We start from the raw sequence: 20,571 nt of genomic DNA, 5'->3' as shown, positions 1-20,571 counted from the left end.
AAGATGTTTTGACGCTCCTGCGACATTCAGTTTGTTTACGTTCTTTTCCAGAGCCAGCTTGAGCTCGGCTGCACTCGTCGTCGCCGTTGGATTGGATGGACTGTGGGTGCGTACTGTTCTTCGTGTATTTTTTTTTTTCAAATGATGTATACAGTTGAAAAAACAGCATAAATAGTTCAAATACTTTCTTTACTGAATGTTGCAATCAAGGCCCTATATACCGTTGCAATACAATGTGCGTACACGGTACAGGTCAGTGGTAGAGTTCAGTGGTACAGGTACTTTCTGTGGTTGCCTTGCCATTGATTTTTCACCGTTTTTGTTTTTGTTTCCAGATTGATGATATTGTATGCAAATGGAGCTATTCAAGAGTGGCCTCAAGACAGTCCTGGGTCACTCGGAGCCCAGCCCAGAACTGTCTGGTGCTGAGACGGTATGTACTAAGTACTGGTACCTTTATGTTTGTAAATGAGCTTTAATCACAATTATTAATGACAAATAAAGGTTTCATTGTAATTAGTGTCACACCTTATGGTGGTGTGAATAAAATTAGAAATTCCATTTAGGGCCTGCTTTCACTGCTATACATCATAGTAAACGTGCAATGCGCCATGCACCAGTGGCTGCTGCCTAGGGTGGCACTTAGCAATAGGGTGAATTTTATGTCATCCGATTTTTAGGCGTGCGGGTAGTTTTCTGGTTCCATTCCCGTAAAAAATAATGTGTGCAAAATGATTTTGAAAAATATTGATATCTAGGGGTCGCGAATTGAGGTCAAAGTTGACATTTTTGGGGAAAAAATCAACTTCTTGGAAACTACTTTAAACCTATTTGGAATGACATACATGCTCAGTAAGCGTCATTTCCGACGTATTTTGACCTTTATTTGTGTAACAATTGTTTATCCCATCACTTCCGGCCGATTGTAGCCAGTCCAGGTCAGGCCAAGACAGGTCTGATCTGGGCTGTTTTACCCATGTCAGGCCTGTTTTGGCCTGCGACCGGTGCCTTCTCACAGTGGAGGTCATATCCTCTGATTAGTGTGAGGAGTGATCGGTCTCTCCTGTTCCAAAGGGAGGACGAGCCCCACGGTTCTATCGGTTCTTGAGACATGCTACTTTTCTTTCAAAGAGAATGTTAAGAAGTTGGAGTCAGTCTATCGCCGGCGGGCGAAAGCAGAGGCGAGAGTGTGCATTGAGCTGCACTGGTTTATTGTTCTTTCGGGACGTTCTTCCGTGGGCGCTACTTCCGACTCTAGCAACAGACTTACCTGGCCGCTGCGGCGCGCACACGGAGGGAACGTCTTTGACGATGGCGACCATGAGAGAGAAACGTCGACTCACTCCCAAGCGCATGCGGGCGAGCGGACGTCCCCAACAGTGAACTGGCCTCGACCGGGCCAAACTGCCCAACCGTAATGTGTGAAGAACACGTGAACCTGTTATCAACTGCGGCATGGAACTTAGGATACGACTCCGGCTGAACCGCGAATCCTGAACTACGAGAGAAGGAGCGTCGACCGATTCTAGATCCTGGTGATGGGGAGGGGGGGAGGGATTGGAGTGGCCAAGCTCCTCGCCGTTCCCAACCTCCCCTCCATCCAAGCACAGGAGGCCATGCTCACAGCGCTGGGGGACTAAGAACTGGAGAAGCGGAACTGCGGCCCTTTGCTTCGACGCCACGACGGCGAACAGCATGCTGGTGAACGGTACTTTAGCCCTTATCGAGCAGAAGCTGGATCGGCCCGTCCTCCAGCTGGCCTGCCGGCACCACGTGTAAGAGCTGGTCGTAGAGAAGGCCTTCTCCACCTGCCCTAGAATCTCGAGCGGCCTCTAACTACATCCGGCTGTTTAAGAGGTTCAAAGGCGGGTGGGAGTTCATACTTCATTGACAGTATCACACCGATGGCGTTCGCCGTCGACGACCTTCCGGAGTGGGAAGATCTGCTGGTCGGCTTCCATCGCTTCCATCGCTGGACTATGCCTAGCTCCGGGAAGACTACCGAAAACTTCTGGAGCTCTGCGTAATTGCTCTCGGTGGAGTTGTTCCAAGCACGGCATCCGTTTCTCCGCCTCAGAGTACTCCACTGAGTTAAGTGGATGGCAAGGACCATCCGCACTGTGGATGCCTTCCTCTTCAGGGAGCGGCTCCGGCTGACGGCGGCCGAGGCCCAGGTCATCAGACGCTTTGCGCTGTCCGTTGCCTGCAAGTTTGCCGCCGCCGCCGCCGCCGCCTGGTTTGGGACTCACTGCCACTGCGCCGGCTCTGGACCTGACCTTCGTGAACTCGTTCTGCACCTACCCCGACAAGGAGCTGTCGAAGGCGCCAGTACCGGTCTTCGGCCGTCACCTGTAGTACTTGAGCGATCGGCTGGTGACTCTGGAGCTTTTAGACCCCGACCCTCGGGCTCAATCAAGACATGGTGCGGGCAATAGACTTGTAGGAGAGGGAGGACGAGGACCCGCCCCATAAGTCCTTAGTGGACACTATGAACGCCGCTCTCGCGACCGAGACGTTGGCGAGCTTCCTCACACCATCATTCAAAAAGCTCTCAAGGATCTATGACCTGGACACGGGGCTCATAATCAATGACCTAGGCCACTGGGAGGACAGCAGCTACCAAACCGCAGCTCGTGTAGTCCGGGAGCTGCGGATGGCGAATGACTTCACCAGGCGCGGTATGGCGCTGATGTAGGACTGGCACTCATGAAAGACAAAGATTAGCGCCAGTTCTTCCTCCATGTCGTTGAAAAGATCACAGAAAACGCTAACCTGACACAAATTACTAACCAGGCTACACACAAAGTGATCTCGGTGCCCGTTGCCCATGATACCCCTCCCTCCTATGAGGCGCCAATTATCTATCTACTAAAGAGGAGGAACTGGTAGTGGAGTACATAGACCAGCGTTTTGGTGTGACCGAAGCTGCATGAAATATCAATAAACAATATGAAAATTACTAAGAAATGCCTTATTATCATCCGATTACAGCTAATAGGAGAGTCAGAAACGATTTTAATGATATTGAAATATGCTACCAAAATCTCAATTTTGACCTTGATTCGCGACCTCCAAACATCAATATTTTTCAATAGAAATTTGCCTCCCTTATTTTTTACGGGAATGGAACCGGAAAACCACCCGCACGCATTTAAAATCAAAAATTGATTTTTAAGTGCCACCCTACTGCTGCCCACACCAACAAGATCTTATTCTTGACCGCTGACCATGCCAACGTGTTGCTGTCTGGCCAGACATCAACCATCGGATTGAGAAAGCCTGAGCTGTTGCTGGAAGAATTTAAAAGCTGAGTTCAGTTTGTCTACAGAACCACACATAGTCTGACCCACTGGATGACGTAGGATATATGGTCCGGGCCCGGGGTCCCATTGCTGTTTATAGCAACATCCCTGTTCCTGGTGATACAAGTAATAAAGTGCCATTGCGACCTCCCATAACACCAGTCAGTGCTGTGGAGACTGAGTCAGTGGCGGTCGGAGCGTAGAAGCCAGAGCTGGAGTCAGTCTAAGTCACTGAAATTTCATCGATTGCGCAAACTTCCAGGACTGCGACAGAAGCACTGCTACTACACTGAAACTCTCCACCCCGTCCCGACAGCATGGGAGAGCCCAACCCGATTGTATGAAATGGGACCAGACATTCCCTCACACCGTCCAGCCCAAGGCCATATAGTCCAGTCGGCCGCCCGGTGGCTCTGATAGCGCGCGGTGCGATAAGGCGTTTCCGCCTGCGCGTGACGCTAAATTCTTGCCCATATTGACACCGGCCGGTCGTCGGGCGTAACACGGTCCACTTCAAGCCGGTTGGGGAGCCCCTAGCAGTTATTATTCTTCGTTTAAAAGGGCATCGTTAAACTCAGAAAGAATGTCTCACCACATGAGCCATTAGTCCGCATACTTTTCCGAAATCCGTTTTTAACAACTCTCTTGCGGAGTGGGTCGGAGTCGATAGTTCTGCCTAGATTTCGAGTTGGAGCGCGAGTAAATTTGTGGATGCTGGAGTCGGAGTCGTAGGTCGGAGTCAGAGTCACTGAAAACCCATTGACTCCGCAGCCCTGACGCCAGTGACAAGTTGCTGTCAAGTATTTTAGTGGTGCCCCCCCCCCGCTCCTTGTGACGTTATTGACGCCCGGTCCCCGAAGACATAAGTAGTGTGTTGCCGCCCCCCCCGTGACGTCACTGACGCTGTCTGCAACGTCCAGGTGGAGCGTCTGGTGGAGCGATTACGATCGTCCACCCTGCTGGAGGACAGGCGCGATGCGTGCCGCGGACTCAAGGCCATGTCGAAAAAGTTTAGGGTGGAGGTCGGCGCCCAGGCCATGAACGATCTGGTCGAGGTGAGAAGAGGCGAAACCGGAGAAAGTTTGGAGTCAGTCACTGCCCTTGAAACAATGGTCGTTGGCGAAATGTTTGTTATGTTTAAACGGCAAAAATAAAATTGTTCTTGTTGTTTGGTTATGCGGTAAATGTTGCGAACCTTATAGTTTTGTAAATTGTGTTGGTTACTGCGCTAATTTGTAATGTCTAGTATGACGTATGATAAAATGATTTAATGAGCACTAACTATTACTAGCGTGATCCATAATACTGGTGCCGAAACCCGGGAGCGACATTAGGGACCACGCTCTCCAGGCTCCAACAACCGATTCCCGGGTTTCGGCACCAATGATAGGTCAGTAGGATCTGCTGATGTCTATACAGCTCCCATTTAGTTACTTTCTATGCCCATCTGGTTTTATATCTGCACAACAATACGATAACCTCTCTTACCTTCACCATTCAGGTTCTGGTGAACGACAGCAGCGACATCGAGATAGCCAGCTACGCTCTGGACGCCCTGTGTAATATCACATGTCGCGAACCGTTCGACGAAGAAGAAGGTTCGTAGAAGATTTATCTGTTTGTTGATGTTTGTCGATGTAATAGTTTGCCTGGCTGGATGTTAGCATGTAGGTTAGGTTGGTGGCCGTGTAGTTGGTCATCGTGTCAGTTATTCAGTTTGTCAGTCTGTCTGTCATCCTTGGCCGTCTACATCGGGCCGCCGCCGCTGGTCGGCCCGGCGACCGCCCCGGGCAACGACCTGTCACGGCGCCTGACACGGGCGGCGCGAGCGGCCGCACCAGGGGCGGCAGAGGCGGCGGCAGGAGGCGCGGCCGGCGGGGCGGAGTAGACTGGCGGCGGCACGGCGACGTGAGTGCGCAACAGCTCATTATTGGTCACCTGAACATCCAGTCGTTGAAGCCCAAGATGCCCGAGCTCTGTAGCGACATCGACCGAACGTACGGCTTTGATGTCCTGGCCCTTGCTGAAACCTGGTTGACACCGAACGTACCTGACCGTCTTCTCCCGGTGAGCGGATATAAACTGTTTCGCTGCGACCGCCCGAGCCGTTCGCACTTGCCGAAGGGTAAGGGCGGTGTCGCTGTGATGGTTCGAGACAGCTTTAAGTGTGAGCAGCTGAAGACGCCTTTCACCGGTGATGTTAACACGAACCTTGAGATTGTTTGGGTTTTGGTGCACGTCAGTAAACGTCAGTCGCTATTGGTTGCATCAGCCTACAGAGTGCCTTCAAACAACACACAGCAAGTGTCTGCCGATTTAGAGTCACTTGAGAACCAGATGCAGTTTATGCTTGCCAATTACCCTCGCTCCACCCTTGTTATTGCCGGAGATTTCAACTGTTGTTTACTTAAGGCCAGGGGTAGTGCCCGCGAACGCATGTTGCCCGACCTGTTTGACACTTACGGACTGACCATAGCTAACCGTGATCGTCCCACCTACCGACCTGCCGGTTCTCTTCTCGATGTTGTTGCCACGAACCGCCCGGACCTTGTGCGCAGAGCCGGCGTGACCCGGTGTCACTTCGGAGGTCCACACGACTTTACCCGCGTTATTCTTGAGCGGCAGGGTCCCCCCGGCAGTGTAAACCAGCAGAGAGTCGAGCGGCGCTGTTTCGGTCGTGTTGATGTTGCTGCCTTCAATCGCCAGCTGTTTGATTGTGATTGGTCCGGTGTGTACCTGTCTGACAGCCCCGCACTGAAATGGCATGCCTTCTGTGAACTGTTTACGCGACAGCTAGATACCGTGGCCCCAGTTCGCCGGGTGACAGTCCGACCGGCAGCTACTCCCCCGGTATCGCCTGATACACAGGAGCTGCTCAGGCTGCGGCGCGCGGCTCTGACACGCGGCTCCCGGGACGAGTATCGCGAGGTGAATAGGCTGTGTAAGGCTGCGATTCGAGGCGACTGTCGAGCCTTCTATCAGCAGCAGATTAACCGTGGAGGGTGGCACAGTCTGTGGCGTGTTCTACAGCCCGTGATAGGACGCAAGCAGCAACATGCCGACCCACCTGCGGTCACGCCCGACGCACTAAATGACTACTATGTCACTATAGGACCTGCCACAGCCGCTGCCGTGCCGTGTCTCGCCGCTCCGGTTCCTGTCAGGCTGCCGCGCGTTACCTCAGGCACGTTCAAGGTCCAACCCACCGATATTGACACACTGTACTCCACACTCTTGAGTATGAAACCGTCAACGGCCACCGGAGTTGACGGTGTTAGTGTTAGAATGTTGCAGACGTTTTTTCCCGGCATTGGCCATGCTATTCTCGACATCGTGAACTCCAGTTTATCGACTGGTCTCATTCCACCTGGATGGAAGCACGCGATAGTGACACCAATACCGAAAGGCAAAGCAGGGAACACGCCAGCAGACACGCGCCCTATTTCCATTTTACCAGGCATAATGAAAATAGTTGAGCGCATAGTTCAAACCCAGCTGATCGACTACCTATCCGAGCATTCTCTGCTGGCAGCCGAACAACACGGGTACAGGAGACTGTACTCCACTGAGACGGCCCTCAACGTCATTACTGACCGCATTCTTCAGTCCATGGACAACGGTGAAATTTCAATTTTGGTCTTACTGGATCTTTCAAAATGTTTTGATGTCGTGTCTCACCAAAAACTACTGCAAAAACTTAGCCTATACGGTATCGACACCGACTGGTTCGCTAACTATTTGGCTGGGCATGTGCAACAGGTCAGAGTCCGCGCCGCTGACGGCTCCAGTATCACCTCCCGACCGAGAGAAAACACCATTGGTGTTTTCCAGGGAGGTAGTCTCAGTTGTGCCTTGTACATGCTTTTTGCTAACGATCTCAGTCTGCACATGCCCGACGGAGTCACCATAGTACAGTTTGCAGATGACACTCAAATTTTGGTCACTGGAAAGAAACGGGATTTGGATTGTATCATTTCACGCACTGAGGCCGCACTCGACGCCGCCTACCGATGGTTTTGCCACAATGGCATGAAAGTTAACGCCGCCAAAACACAGATGCTGGTGTTGGGCACACCAGCAATGTTGCGTGGACTCCCGCCCGTCACTGTCAACTTTTGTGGTTCAACTGTAGTCGATGCAGGGACGGTGAAGAACCTCGGACTTTATCTCGACCGCCATCTGAACTACCAAGCTCACATCACCGCCATGGCATCAAAATGCACAGGAATTTTAATCGCTCTCAGTCATGCCCGCCACGTGATGCCAGCAAACACACGTAAGGTAGTTGTTCAAGCCCTAGTCATATCGATCGTGCGGTATTGTATAAGCGTGTATGGGTCGTGCGGTGTGACCCAGATGGCTCGTGTCCAGAAAATTCTCAATTTCTGTGCCAGAGTCGTCAGTGGCCGTAGACGCAGCGACCACATCTCTGACGTCATACAGCAGCTCGGCTGGCTGCGGGCAGACGAATTAGCCGAGTACCACACTATCTGCGCAGTCCACCGAGCCATCACATCGGGTACTCCTGAACATATCAGTGATACCATCGGACCTGTAGCCCGCGACATACACGACCACAACACCCGAAACGCAGGGCTGATAACACAGCCACGGGCCCGAACAGAGACGGGGAGACGTCGACTATGTATTAGAGGAGTCGCGATGTTAAACGGTGCCGAGTTGAGCCCGTATATACCAGCGTTTCGCGCCAATGTGAAGCGTGTGATCATGTCGAGACGCCGAGTAGCTGTCTGAACCTGTTCCAGTCGCACGCTTGTTTGTGTTTGCCAGTGATATCTATGCCTACTCGTACTGTCTATATGTTCCCCGTTTTATCTGGTTTTACGTGTCTGGTGAAAAGCCACTTTTATTGTGGATCCTAGATGAATACACATCTGTATCTGTATCTGTATCTTGTCAGTCAGTCAGTTTGGCAAGTCTTTCATTCAGCTAGTCAGTCCATCAATTATTCTCATCATATTGCCATTATTACTATAGTCTGTTCCATATCAAGTTTGCAGTCGGATTTTCTTCGGCAGATCGCTCCTCCGCTCAAGAATTTGCGTCTTAAAATGTAAGAGCTGTATATACAGAAATCACGCACTGCTTTCAGCAAGGCACTTCGGCTGCAAACTTGAAACGGAACAGAGTATATCATGGACTAATGTGTTGAAAATATATAGTAGTCTAGTGCCTCCATACATCATTATCAACACCAGTTGAATCGTGATCACCATTATCATTATCACATCACCATCATTCCGATCTCTCCCTGACAGATATCGCGCACCCAGAGATTGGTGATCAATTCACGGAAATCTTCATCAAATCTCCGGAGAACGTCAACCTGGCCGTCAGTATGCTGGCAGAGTACGACTTCAAGATCCGCTTCCCATCGGTGAAGCTGATTACTAACCTGCTCACCAACAGGTAGGAGGGAATAGGAATAGGGTGGGGAAATGATAATGATCTGCCGGAATAGGTATGTGAGCGTATGAGTCATGAGGATAGATAAAATTCGAAGAGTCGTGGTATGGTATTGTGGTTCGTTTCCGATAATCTCACGTGGGGCTGTTTCGGTCTTAAAGGTTATCAATTGATTTGACGATGTCGGTGCGATACTTTATGATGTCGACCTTCTTCCGAAGTCCAGTGAAAAAATTGTTTGACGGCATTATAAGCACCAGCAACCATTCGCTATTGAATCAAACGTGGAATCAAATCCATTGCTCCGTTACCGAGGAAAGGCAGACTGTGGTTTGCCAGTCTCGCGGTTACGGGCGGTTAGGTGTGGTTACGTCATAACCTCAAGGTTATTATCGTATTGCGATTACTGGTTACCCTTCAACCTTAGTCTGGATAGGTAAACGGGAGCGTAAGGGGAAGGCCGGGCGTGACCTTGTTCCCGCTAAGATCGCTGATTTCACCAACCTTCATCGCGTTGTACCGAGAGTTCACATCTCCTTTGAAAACTGCTGAGTAGGCTATCCCGATCTCTGCTCTTGCTAAACAAATGTTATCGTTGTTATGCAATCAACTGATTCGCGAGGATGCCAACATAAGCGTCACAGGTCGTTAATTATGGATTTGAGGATAAACTGGCATAGTACGTCGGACATAGTGGCTACTGGCTATAGTTTTCTGGTTTTCTGGTATAACGCGGCAAAGGCCACTGAATGCATATCAATTGTGTTTCGTGCTACCAACGTCCAACCATGAACTAGCTAATGAATAATTAGGTCATACTACGGACGTGATGATATTGTGAGCCGTGACCTATGTTCCGTGAACCATGCTTTGTATCATCACTTACCACGTTATCGAAATGCTCCGGTCCTGACGCTGACGTCTTTTCCCCGTCATGTTCAGGCCGCGCGAACTGCAGGACCTGATCCTGGTGGCACCTATGGCAGTCTCAAAGATGATGGACTTGCTTAACGACCCCAGGGAGGTCATCAGGAATGATGTGAGTTTGTGAGATTGTGAGACTTATGTGAGAGCTCGTGAGTTGGAGACATGTGAAGCTAGAAGTTTGTTAGTTTGTCAAAGTTCGTGTGTTCGTTATAGAAATGAAGTGTTGCTTGGAATTGTCAGAACCATTAGTTTGTAAAAAAAAAAACATTGTTACATCCACTTTATGTTCAAAATTAAACCACAAATGTCGTTGTTCTTCAACTTCATTGGAAAGATACTCGTATTTTCTCTAACAACTGCCGAACGTTACTTTGAAAACTGATTACTGTGATAATTTGGGAAGTGCTCACTGCTCACACATTTTCTCCCCTCCTCAGGCTCTGATCATGCTCACCCAACTCACAAAGGGCAACGCCAACATCCAGAAGATCGTCGCATTCGAGGGCGCCTTCGACCGTCTCTACGACGTTATTGTGGACGAAGGCACCGCCGAGGGAGGTATCGTCGTCGAAGACTGCCTCCTCCTGATGCTAAACCTGTTGAAGAACAACGCCTCCAACCAGAGCTTCTTCAGGGAGGGCAGCTACATCCAGAAGCTGACTCCCTTCTTCAGACTTGCCTCTGAGGAGCCTGAAGTAGGCTGGTCGGCGCAAAAAGTCAGCAACGTCCACTATATGCTACAGGTGGTGCGGACGCTGGTGTCTCCGAGCAACCCAAAGCAAGACACATCAGCAGCTCAGAGAGTAATGCACGCCTGTGGCCTGCTCACTCTACTGTGTGAGGTGCTGATGGCTAGTGGAGTACCGGCGGATATTCTCACGGAGACCATCAATGCAGTCTCGGAGGTGATTCGCGGATCGGATGTGAACCAGCAGTTCTTTGCGCAGGTCATGGCGCCGTCAGAACCACCACGGTGAGTTGGGGGGGGGGGGGGGGGCTCGATGGATCGAGCTGGTAGGGATGGACTTGCTTGCAGGTGGGAGGTCTTGGGATGTAAACAAAATAGAGAACTAGTTTTGTGCTTCAATGGAGCGAAGGGTGCAAAGTGTAAGAGTGCCATGCAAGATGGAAGGGTCAGTTTATGTAAAATTGTTAGCTTGAGTTTTTATGAGATTTGGTTGGGTATCATATATTACATATGACGTGGCATTTTTTTACAACCCCCGACCCCCCGGCCATCTCTACCACTCAGACATTTATTTCATAAAGCGTTCCGTCGTGTGCCGATGCCGAATATGATACGACCCCATATGTATCACGTGACATCCCCCACATGCTATTTTATGAGCGTCCCATCGTGTACGGAATATAATGCAACCCCATATCACGTGACATCCCCCCCCCCCCAATCTCTTCCCCCAGTCCGGCGATCGTGGTCCTACTGATGTCGATGGTTAATGAGAAACAGCCGTTCGTTCTTCGGTGTGCGGTTCTCTACTGCTTCCAGTGCTACCTGTTTAAGAACCACCACGGGCAGTCGGCTGTGGTACAGACCCTGCTACCCAGTCAGACCGTAGAAGGTTGGTACTTGGTAGAATTATAGTAGGATGTTGGTAGAATGTCGATAGAATCATCACAGGCAGTCTGCGGTGGTTCAGACTCTGCTGCCCTGTCAGACAGTGGAAGGTTGGTAGAATTATAGTAGGATGTTGGTAGAACCACGGACAGTATGCTGTGGTACAGACGCTACTACCCAGTCAGACCGTAGAAGGTTGGTAGAATTACAGTAAGAGGTTGGTATAATTGCTAGAAAGAGGATGGTTATCTGTAGTCAGACTAAAGAACGTCGGTAGGTACGTTGAACAGAAAAAGACTTATTAGAAGACTGCCACTAGAATTATTCGATTGCAGCCAAACGTAAGAATGCCTCGTTATTTTGTAGTCCATTCATAAAGGATTCTAAAATTAGAATAATCGTCACATAATATTTTGGATAATCTCCCCAGCTTCCTCTAACCCCTCGCTCTCTCCATCTGGCAGCCTCTGGTATCACGGCCGGTCAGCTGCTGTGCGGCGGTCTGTTCTCCTCCGATCCTCTCTCCAACTGGTTCTCTGCGGTCGCTCTCTCTCACGCGCTGGTGGGCAACTCGGAGCAGCGCGCGCAGCTGCTCAGGGTACAGCTGGCGACCAGCGTGGGCAACCCGCCCGTCAGCCTGCTTCAGCAGAGCGTCACCATCCTACAACAGGTCGGTGGCTTGGGGGGAGGGAATGTTGTCAGAGATCGCCGGAGATGGTACAGTTTACTGCAGAATGATGTAATTCCACTCCTCAGAAACTATCAGTTGACTTGAACGGTAAGGTACCGTTTGTCATACAATTAAGTTTGTCTATGTCACGGATTGACACCGTCCCGGCCTGGCCAGGCGGGTCGCCGATGGGAGCACAAAAATGTTTTATGCTTATTTTTGTTTGTGTTTTATGTGAATTGTGTTAATAAAATGTATGGAAAAAAAAGTTTGTCTATGGTGAGCGTTGGGTCACAGCATTTCACTGTGTCACTCGACCTCCCGTGTGCAGATGCGGCACAGCCTACCTTTCCAGGCAACTGACTGCCGGTGAAAAGTGGAACATCATTCTGTAATCGACTGACGTGAGCAGTGCAAATGCTCCTGTATTTACATTGCATTAACCGGTCTTCAATGTACCTATCCAACGTACTTACGTTGCTTGCAACGTCTTGTCATTCTTTTATGTCATTCATACCGTTCTTGTTAGCATGGAATTATTCAAGATACATGAACAATGCAGATAGGACAGATAGTTATTACAAACGTATTACCATAATGAACGCATTGTAAGATTTGTAATTCAGATTGTCTTGCTGGTATATTCGCGGTTATTTTTATCGTACAGGGCGATCTAAAGGGTCACTCTAGATAGCGGAGGACGTCTCTTTGGAATGGCTCAGGTGCGGGTTTGATGGAAACTGCTATGAGCTTATTATAGGCGTTAATTGATTGATTTTGTTATGCTTGCTAATTTACTTCTTAGATGTTGTATTAAGAACATTTTGTCACCATGCGAAGTACGAAATGAATAACAACCATTTCTTTCACCCCTTTATTCAGCTAAAAACGCTCCTCATCTCTGCTGAATACCAATGCTTCAGTCTATCATCCCCTCTCACCCGCGTGCGTTTCATCACAGACGAGTCGTCTTCAGACGCGTATCGGCCTTCTGATGCTCCTGGGGACCTGGCTGGCTCACTGCCCGGCCGCGGTCACCCAGCTGCTACGAATACCCAGCGCGGTGCCCTACCTCATGTCGCAGGTCAGTTGAGAGACTCGGCGGGGATGGAGTTTAGGTCGGTGAGAGTCTGACTGTGGGTTTTGTCGAGTTTGGTCGATTGGATCGGTTTCGCATGGTGTCAGTGATTTGGGTCTATCCTGTGCGTGGCCTGGATCTCGTTACGTAATGTGAATCAGATATTAGTTTCAATACATATTTTGTGATAACAATGTTGTGCTTCTACATTGTGACCTGTTAAACAATGTGACAACCATTTATACAACGACATAAATGTTTGACGACCGTTTCGATAACGTGAGGAATGCACTTACAGAGTATCCTGTTTTCCCTGCTCATTGTGAAGTTACGACACATTTACGTAACTATGAATCCGTCCCGTTACGCATTGTGACGCCCGTCACGGCTCTGTTACAGCTGAACAGTAACGAGAGCGACGATCTGGAGCAGCTGTGTCAGGGTGTATGTGCCTTCATTATGGGTCTGTGTGCCATCGGCACCGACAACTCCGTCACTAACTACACAAAGGTTTGTATCAGTAAATACGCAAGGGATGGAGACTTCCACTGGCGTCCAACTGGCGTCTAACTGAGCAGACGTCCAAGTTGGCGTCTAACTTTACTGTTGGACGGAGTTAGCGTCTAAAGTTAGCTGTCGCCAGATAGACGCAGCCGCCGTCCAGCTAGACGCGTCTAAGACTACGACGAGTCCAGCTAGACGCGAAATAGAAGTATCCACCCATAATGTCAGTGTCACTAGAATCAACAAGTTTAATTTGAGTAAATGTGCCAAAGCCATTCATGTCCCCAACTGCATCAATATTATTTATTTTAGTCGGGCAAAGTGCGTTAAACCAAAACATGGACAGTATTTCGTCTGTGAAGATGTCATGATGCATCCTGAAGCGTTTCCATTTTTGCACGCATGAGTTCCATGGCATACCTGACTACCTCTCCTTCGTCTTATCCTCAAGAATGAGCTAATTTAAGAGCGTTAGCTTCACCCCTTCTTCCTCTCCTCAAAAACTAGTTTTTAGATCCCCAATGACACACCCGCTCCACTTTAAGACGAGAAGCTAGCTCTAAGGCCCCCAGAGTGACCCCTCCCTTTCTCCCCCTCAGGATGATCTTGTTATGCTGATCGAGCGTCGTGTGGGCGTGGAAACTTTCCTCAACAAACTCGGCCTAGTAATGAAACACGAGTTCTATAGTCGCAGCCTCAAACACCCGCAGCTCAGCGCCAGGGAGCCGAGACAGCTCGTCTTCGAGCACGAGTTCTGCAAACTGTTCAAGAACCTCGAAGGTAGGATATAATTGTAAAGATGGGTGGGTGAAAGGGGTGTTTGCATTTTAGCTTGTGTGGAAATTTTGCTGCTATTTTGCCTGGACTGTAATGATTATGGTTTTGTTTATGTCCTATTCAAGACAGAACTACGTATGGGAGCTACAGGCCTCACAAAGAGGCCTCACTCCCTGAAATCCTTCAAAGTCAAAAGTCAAAGTTTATTTTGATAATTAGTTGTGACTTGTGATGCTCAACTTGTGACTCAATCGGCTGTATGAGTTGGAAGATCATGTTCGGCGATATTTTGTATGTGTAGAAAACACCAAAAATTCCAACACTGCACGTATGATGTCCATGAATGTTTCCACAAAGCGTGTGACTGAGTTAATGAGTTTTATCTCAGGGAGTGTGATCAAGGTGGTGACTCTGGATGATGATGAGGGCGACACTCAGTCCCCGTCACCGGAGACTGAGAACGACTCCGAGATGGTGCAGCGCTACAAACAGCTCATTAGGACTCAGGTAAGTAGAACAAACAGCGCTCAGCGCTATAAACAGCTCATCAGGACTCAGATGAGTCGACAAACAACGCTTCAAACAGCGCTCAGCGGTATAAACAGCTCATCAGGACTCAGGTGAGTCGACAAACAACGCTTCAAACAGCGCTCAGCGGTGTAAACAGCTCATCAGGACTCAGGTGAGTACACAAACAGCGCTACAGAATATAGCTGCTGGGCCCTGTTCATGAACCCCGGCGGTCGCTGCGGCCGCTGCGGTCGCTGCGGCCAGCCGGGTTGTTACGTCACAAAAATGGGCGGGGCTCATGTAGTATGACGAATGTATGACGTCACCTTGCTGCGGCCGCTGCGATCTCTGCGGCCGCAATCCAGCGACCGCCGAGCCGCAAGAAAACTAATGCACTGAACTTGGCGCACTGAAGTCAAATAGGCGCAAGCCGTGTTATCATGGAGACGATTTTGTAAACATATTATCCAGCGGTGTGCGTCAGTTGTAAACAATTGTCGGAAACTATTTCGGCAGCAGACCAGACGCTGTTCATCAGGGTCGCCATCACTGCTGAGCCGAGTGAGTGATGACGTTTCAAAAATGGGCGGGGCTTAGACCCTGCGGCCGGCCGCAGCGACCGCCGACTTCATGAACAGGGCCCTGATCAGAACTCAGGTGAGTAGGTAGTCAAGTAGTGCTGCAAACAGCCTATAAACAGTTGATCAGGACTCAGGTGAGTACACAAGCACTAATCAGCGCTACAAACAGCTGATCAGGACTCATGTGTGGTAACAAACACCACTACAAACAACTGACCAGGATTCAGGTGTGGTAACAAACAGCTCTTCAAATAGTCACTGATGCGCAAAGTGCCACAAACAGAATACGACCATTTGGTGAGTAGAGCCTGTCAGAATTCGTTGTATCGTGGCTATTGATTGGACGGGGCATCGTTTTCATGACATTTTTTGACAAGTCCAAATATTTCGGCCAATATTGTTTGGCCTTGGTCACTGGACAAATACAATAACCCTTTAACCCTTACCCTTAGTGGCCTTGGTCACTGGACAAATACAATAACCCTTTAACCCTTTGTATTTGTCCAGTGACCAAGGCCAAACAATATTGGCCGAAATATTTGGACTTGCATACGCAATACAATCTCAGTGAATTCCGATAAAGTTTTATATCTACAAACATAAACCTGGGAAAAATATGACTCTAAAACAGCACATTTTTTGACAGTTTTTAGGAGATCAGTCTCCATCGGAACGTGCACCTAATGCGAAAACGAATTTCGCTAACATTAAAAGACCGTTCTCTCCCCAGGACGAGGAGCTGGCACGACTCCGCTCCTCTCTCTCCGTACTGGAGGCTCAGTCGGAGGCACGTGCTCTGCAAATCGACGAACTGACCTCGTCCGTGGAACAGCTGAAGGATCAGAACACACTTCTGCGCGCCCAGATCAGTACAGGTGAAGTGTGTGTGGGGGGGGGGGGGAGGCGGGAGGGGAAGGATCGTTGAGGGGTGGGTCGGGATAAGTTAGATGACGGAATGACGTAGATATGGCAGACCTAGACGTAGATGACGCAGATTGGATGTAGATGGGGCTTGTTTGGGGTGTCGTAAGCTAATCCTGACGGGAGAATCGGAGAGATAGTTCAAGAGCGCCTTTTGAAAACAGGCATGTGAAGGCAATTAGCCAGGAAAGACGCTCATGTAGAATGTAGATGTGAGGCATGCTTTTGGTTTTGAGTTGATCGCTTTTATCATTGATTACGATAGCAATGAATGAAAGCTGAAACCTGACGTCTTCAGTCACAACTTTTCCTTTTTTGTTTTGTTTTATCATTGTGTTTAGTTTCACACACTTTCGACTCGTTTCTTTTCCAGACCCTGATCGGCCAGCGCCAGTAATCGACACTACAGCTTCCCCGTCCGGACAGAAGATGTCAGCACTGTCTGAGGAGCACAGCCAACAGATGGCAGCACTGAGCGCCGACTGGGAGCGCCGCTGCGAGGAACTCTCGGCTGAAAATGTCCGACTGCAACAGCTGATGGAGACACAACACCAGGAGTGGCAGCAGTACTTTGTGCAGCAGCAGGAGCAGCAACAGCTACAGCAGCAGCAGCAGCAGCAGGTGGGGATTGCCGCGCTCAGAGACGCTGCTGGTTAGCTCTGAATAATTCAGAATAATCAGAGCCTCTGATGGAAGCATTGCATGCTGGGTCTGGGTGCGAGGTTTGGTCATTGTTACGGAGCTTTCCTCTGGACAGGCTGACGAAGTTTTCGCTGCGTGTGGTGGTCCGCTCTGCTAACATGTTTCGTTTTTTGCACGCGTCCCACTATAAACTTATGTGTGTTATAGCACTTACTTTATTACCTGTTTGAAGATTGACGTTTTGCCATTCGTGTTTGGTCGAACCGTTTGTAAAGTAACCGCTTGTCACTCACTAGTGTTCTGTTAGAAGTTGAAATAATCGAGAACGTTCCACTTCCGTTTTCCCTCTCTGACATTCCAATTATCTGTTCCCCACCGACCAGGCGGCACCAGACTCATCCGACTCCACCGAGGTCAACGCCCTGAGGCACCAGGTCAGCGACCTCCAACAGCAGCTGGCTGCCCTACGGCTCTCCGGCGGGGTCAACGGCCTGGCCGAGGTCAACCCCACCAGTGGTTCTCAAACCTCTATCGACTCCACGCAGCCCTCAGACGCCATCAAGCGCGCGGCAGAGGCCGAGTTGGAAGCCTCTGCGCTGCGGCAGCGAGTCAGCGAGCTGGAAGCTCAGCTTTCCACCGCTCCTAGCTCCTCCGAGCTCTCACAGCTACGCCAGCGAGTTGCGGAACTCGAAAACTCCTCAACGCCCTCTAGCTTCCCCACTTCAACCGCGTCTGTGACAACCCAGGCCACCTCTGAGGTGGCGCCAGCGTCGGCGGCGACTTCAGAAGCCTCCGAGGAGCTGCGGAAGCTCCATGAGAAGGTGGCAGCTCAGGAGGAGGAGCTGCGGGAGCTGAGGGGAGCTGGGGAGGAGCTGGAGGAGCTAAGGAGGGAACAGGAGGATCTGCTGGTGCTGCTGACAGACCAGGAGGCGAGGCAGGAGGAGTACAAGAAGAAACTCCGGCAGCTGGGAGTGGAGGTGAGTTAAGAATCTCATGAGAGTGGAGGCGAGTTAAGGAACTCGAACAGTGAGGAGTGGGGTCGAATTTTACTCCAATGACTGGAGGATTGGGGCTAAGTTAAACGTTGGTAGCAGCTGGGTGGAGGTGAGTTAATTGGAAGACGGAATGAGCTAAACTCCGGTAACTGTGAGTGGAAGTAGAGTTTCCGGACACGAGAGGAGGAGTAAGAGACTCGCTACTTGTTTCCACGTTTACCTGGACTCGAAAATTGAGAATTGACGTGTCAACGGCAGCTTGACATTGTTGGCTTTCTAGTTTTATGTGGTTCTAACCCGTGAACTACCCTTACGTGTAAATTTAACTCCTCACTCAGAAATTTCTCTCATCCGGTAACCATTCTCACTTTCCGTTTTCGCTCCGGACAGGTGGAAGATGATGACGACTGAAGAACATCCCGACCTTCTGAGAACGACAGAAGCACTGTGCAATGGCGTACACAGGGTCGGGCATGGCGCGCCGAGTGTACTCTGTACCGGTAAGGGCCGTGGTGCACCTAGTGTACCAGCGTAGTTGACGCACCTTGCCGCCTATGGAACCCATGGTTATTGGTGAATTTTTGTTGTCAAGTCGTCTTTGATAAACAGAGGAACATTATTACACGAAGCGATAAAAACAGGCTTGTCGGGTCAGATATCAAAGTGATGACGCATTTCTTCAGATTGGGCGAGCTAGCTAGGCAAGAGCTAGCGAGCGTAAATATCTGCTTAAATGAGGAGAGAACGGATATATGGTGTCGGTTGTGAATTGTGATCGGTGCGTGTGATGTGATGTTTTTTCACATTCCCAATGTAGTTAACTGTCCAAGTGGCGAGTTCCAATGGTAATTGGGTGAGCGAGGCTATTAAATATGACTATTCTGAAGGCCTGCGACTATCGGTGATAAGACAGTTTATCATACAAATGATGAAAGTGATCGGTGCGTATTTGTGTCCTACCAGGGGCCAAAATACAGTATTTTGCCATGGTGGTACTGAAACAGGTCTGTTTGGTAAATAGATCTTCAATTATTCTCTCGATTCTCTCGTATTGGGTTTCCCACACTAGGGCTACCGATTTTCCTTTTTTGCACAGCAAAAAGAAGCACTACGTATCGAGGTTTTTCATCAACGCGTGCTTATTCGAAAAGGCACCATATGACGCATAGCTCTTGACAAGCTGCTATTGAGGGCAAGTAGCACGGTAGCATATTTATTGAAATAAGGCAGAATATGTGAGGAATGATATGGTTGGGTCTTGTGAGGGGCAAAGACAAGCCTTTTGTGAGGCTCGCGACGCCGGTTATGATTCCGTATTGGAGGGGGTGTGAGTCCTGATTCCCGATGAGTGTTAGATAATGCTGTTTTGTGATGGATTGGTGTAAACTTATGCTACCAAAGCTGCCTGTTGTAAACGGTTCGCCGCCCTGTATTTTGACCACTTGGGGTTGTAACAAATACATAGAAATGTTTCACATCTTGTGTTTGCTTTGAATTGATTGATTGTGTTTTGACCCTATGCATGACTCCGAGCCCGAGTGCATACTGCATACCCTATGCATTCTGTTCAGCGCTGTTTTGCAAACACTTGCCAAGTGGTGCTTAAATAAGTGGTTTTCTTGCCTATGTATGCACAGTGATTCGTTTTGTCGTATGAAGTGGATAAATTTGGTTAAATAAGTTGTTGCTATGCTAGAATTTAAAACAACCGAACAGAGCCATTTTGCAGCATTGTTTGTCCTATGACTTACTTTTCAGCCCCGTCTGATGTTTTCAGCCCCATTTTTGTATGTACATACATTACCGTCAAAACAGAAGCCGCAGTCCGCACTGCTAATCGTATCTCTTAAATCATGGACGAAAGAGTCGAGAATGGATGAAAAATGCATGAAGGTATTCCTTCATCCTTCATTCAACGATGCTCGTCGTGACTCGTGAGAATCATTCGACACTAAATAGAATAAAAAAACGCCTCACCACTGACCACAAATAAACGATCGTCTTTTTTAAACACGAGACGAGAGGACGTAATAGAGTTGCTCTCCCTTCAACAACTGTATGTGGTTTATCACGATCGTGTTTGCAGACACGGAGTTAGTTATCGACTGTTCTCTCTTCTAATCTCCTCTCCCCAGCAAATATATGTAGTTATGCAGCTGTGCAACTTTGCAACCACTGTCTGTCGCCCATATTTCGATTTACGAGTAGTTGGTGGAGGTCTCTATTATTTGATGATTTATTGGTTATTTATTATTATATTATTTATTATTATATTATTTGATATTTGATGATTTATTGCTTCATGTTGGCAGTGGGACCTGAACGGTAATGAGTGAGCAGGTGCCAAGATCGAGATTTTAGGCCTTTTATCTAACGGCTGCCGATTTTAAACGTTTTTTTTTTAACCGCGTAACATCACGAAAACGAGTTCTCCGCGAGCATTACCCAACTAAACCCATCGACGATTTTATCCCAGCCTCACATTTGTCACATAACAAGTCATATATGTCTCACTCCAGTTCTAATACATACGATCATCTAACCCTTGACATTTAGTCAGCCAGCCACGCCGGGCAAGGACCGGGGATACAAGAGCAGAGTATGTAAATCCGTATTATGAATGGATTATGCTGAGCGAATAGGAAGACCCGTTCCTGATGC

At 49.1% G+C, this 20,571-nt stretch overlaps 1 protein-coding gene across 2 annotated transcripts; it reads left to right on the top strand.

The window, feature by feature from the left end:
* Positions 1-49: 49 nt before the first annotated feature.
* On the top strand, positions 50-19,385 carry LOC122366040 (general vesicular transport factor p115-like). Of its 2 annotated transcripts, XM_043337798.1 has the most exons (18): positions 52-106; positions 336-433; positions 4,223-4,357; positions 4,804-4,900; positions 8,582-8,732; positions 9,672-9,768; positions 10,094-10,629; positions 11,079-11,236; positions 11,697-11,902; positions 12,864-12,986; positions 13,380-13,490; positions 14,084-14,264; positions 14,650-14,738; positions 14,852-14,881; positions 16,083-16,227; positions 16,647-16,894; positions 17,299-17,892; positions 18,301-19,385. In XM_043337798.1, exons 2-18 carry the CDS (start codon positions 350-352, stop codon positions 18,319-18,321), a joined length of 3,006 nt encoding a protein of 1,001 aa, XP_043193733.1. In that variant the 5' UTR covers positions 52-106; positions 336-349; the 3' UTR covers positions 18,322-19,385. The 2 variants fall into 2 exon arrangements, with proteins under 2 accessions (XP_043193734.1, XP_043193733.1); XM_043337799.1 differs by lacking the exon at positions 14,852-14,881 and having other exon boundaries at positions 50-106; positions 14,650-14,768.
* The last annotated feature ends 1,186 nt before the right edge of the window (positions 19,386-20,571 follow it).

The sequence above is a fragment of the Amphibalanus amphitrite genome, unplaced genomic scaffold (genome assembly GCF_019059575.1).
Source record: "Amphibalanus amphitrite isolate SeventyFive unplaced genomic scaffold, NRLGWU_Aamphi_draft 000780F_arrow, whole genome shotgun sequence".
NCBI lineage: Eukaryota > Metazoa > Arthropoda > Thecostraca > Balanomorpha > Balanidae > Amphibalanus > Amphibalanus amphitrite.
Note: the sequence above shows the minus strand (reverse complement) of the source record. Positions and strands in the feature narration are given on the sequence as shown.

What these genes read in the sequence shown, in the direction of transcription:
- LOC122366040 (XM_043337799.1), top strand. Translation starts at nt 350, where the DNA reads ATGCAAATGGAGCTATTCAAGAGTGGCCTCAAGACAGTCCTGGGTCAC. An exon ending in GCGCCGTCAGAACCACCACG is followed by an intron (nt 10,630 to 11,078) that starts GTGAGTTGGGGG and finishes CTCTTCCCCCAG; the next exon opens with TCCGGCGATCGTGGTCCTAC. An exon ending in GCGCGCCCAGATCAGTACAG is followed by an intron (nt 16,228 to 16,646) that starts GTGAAGTGTGTG and finishes TTTCTTTTCCAG; the next exon opens with ACCCTGATCGGCCAGCGCCA.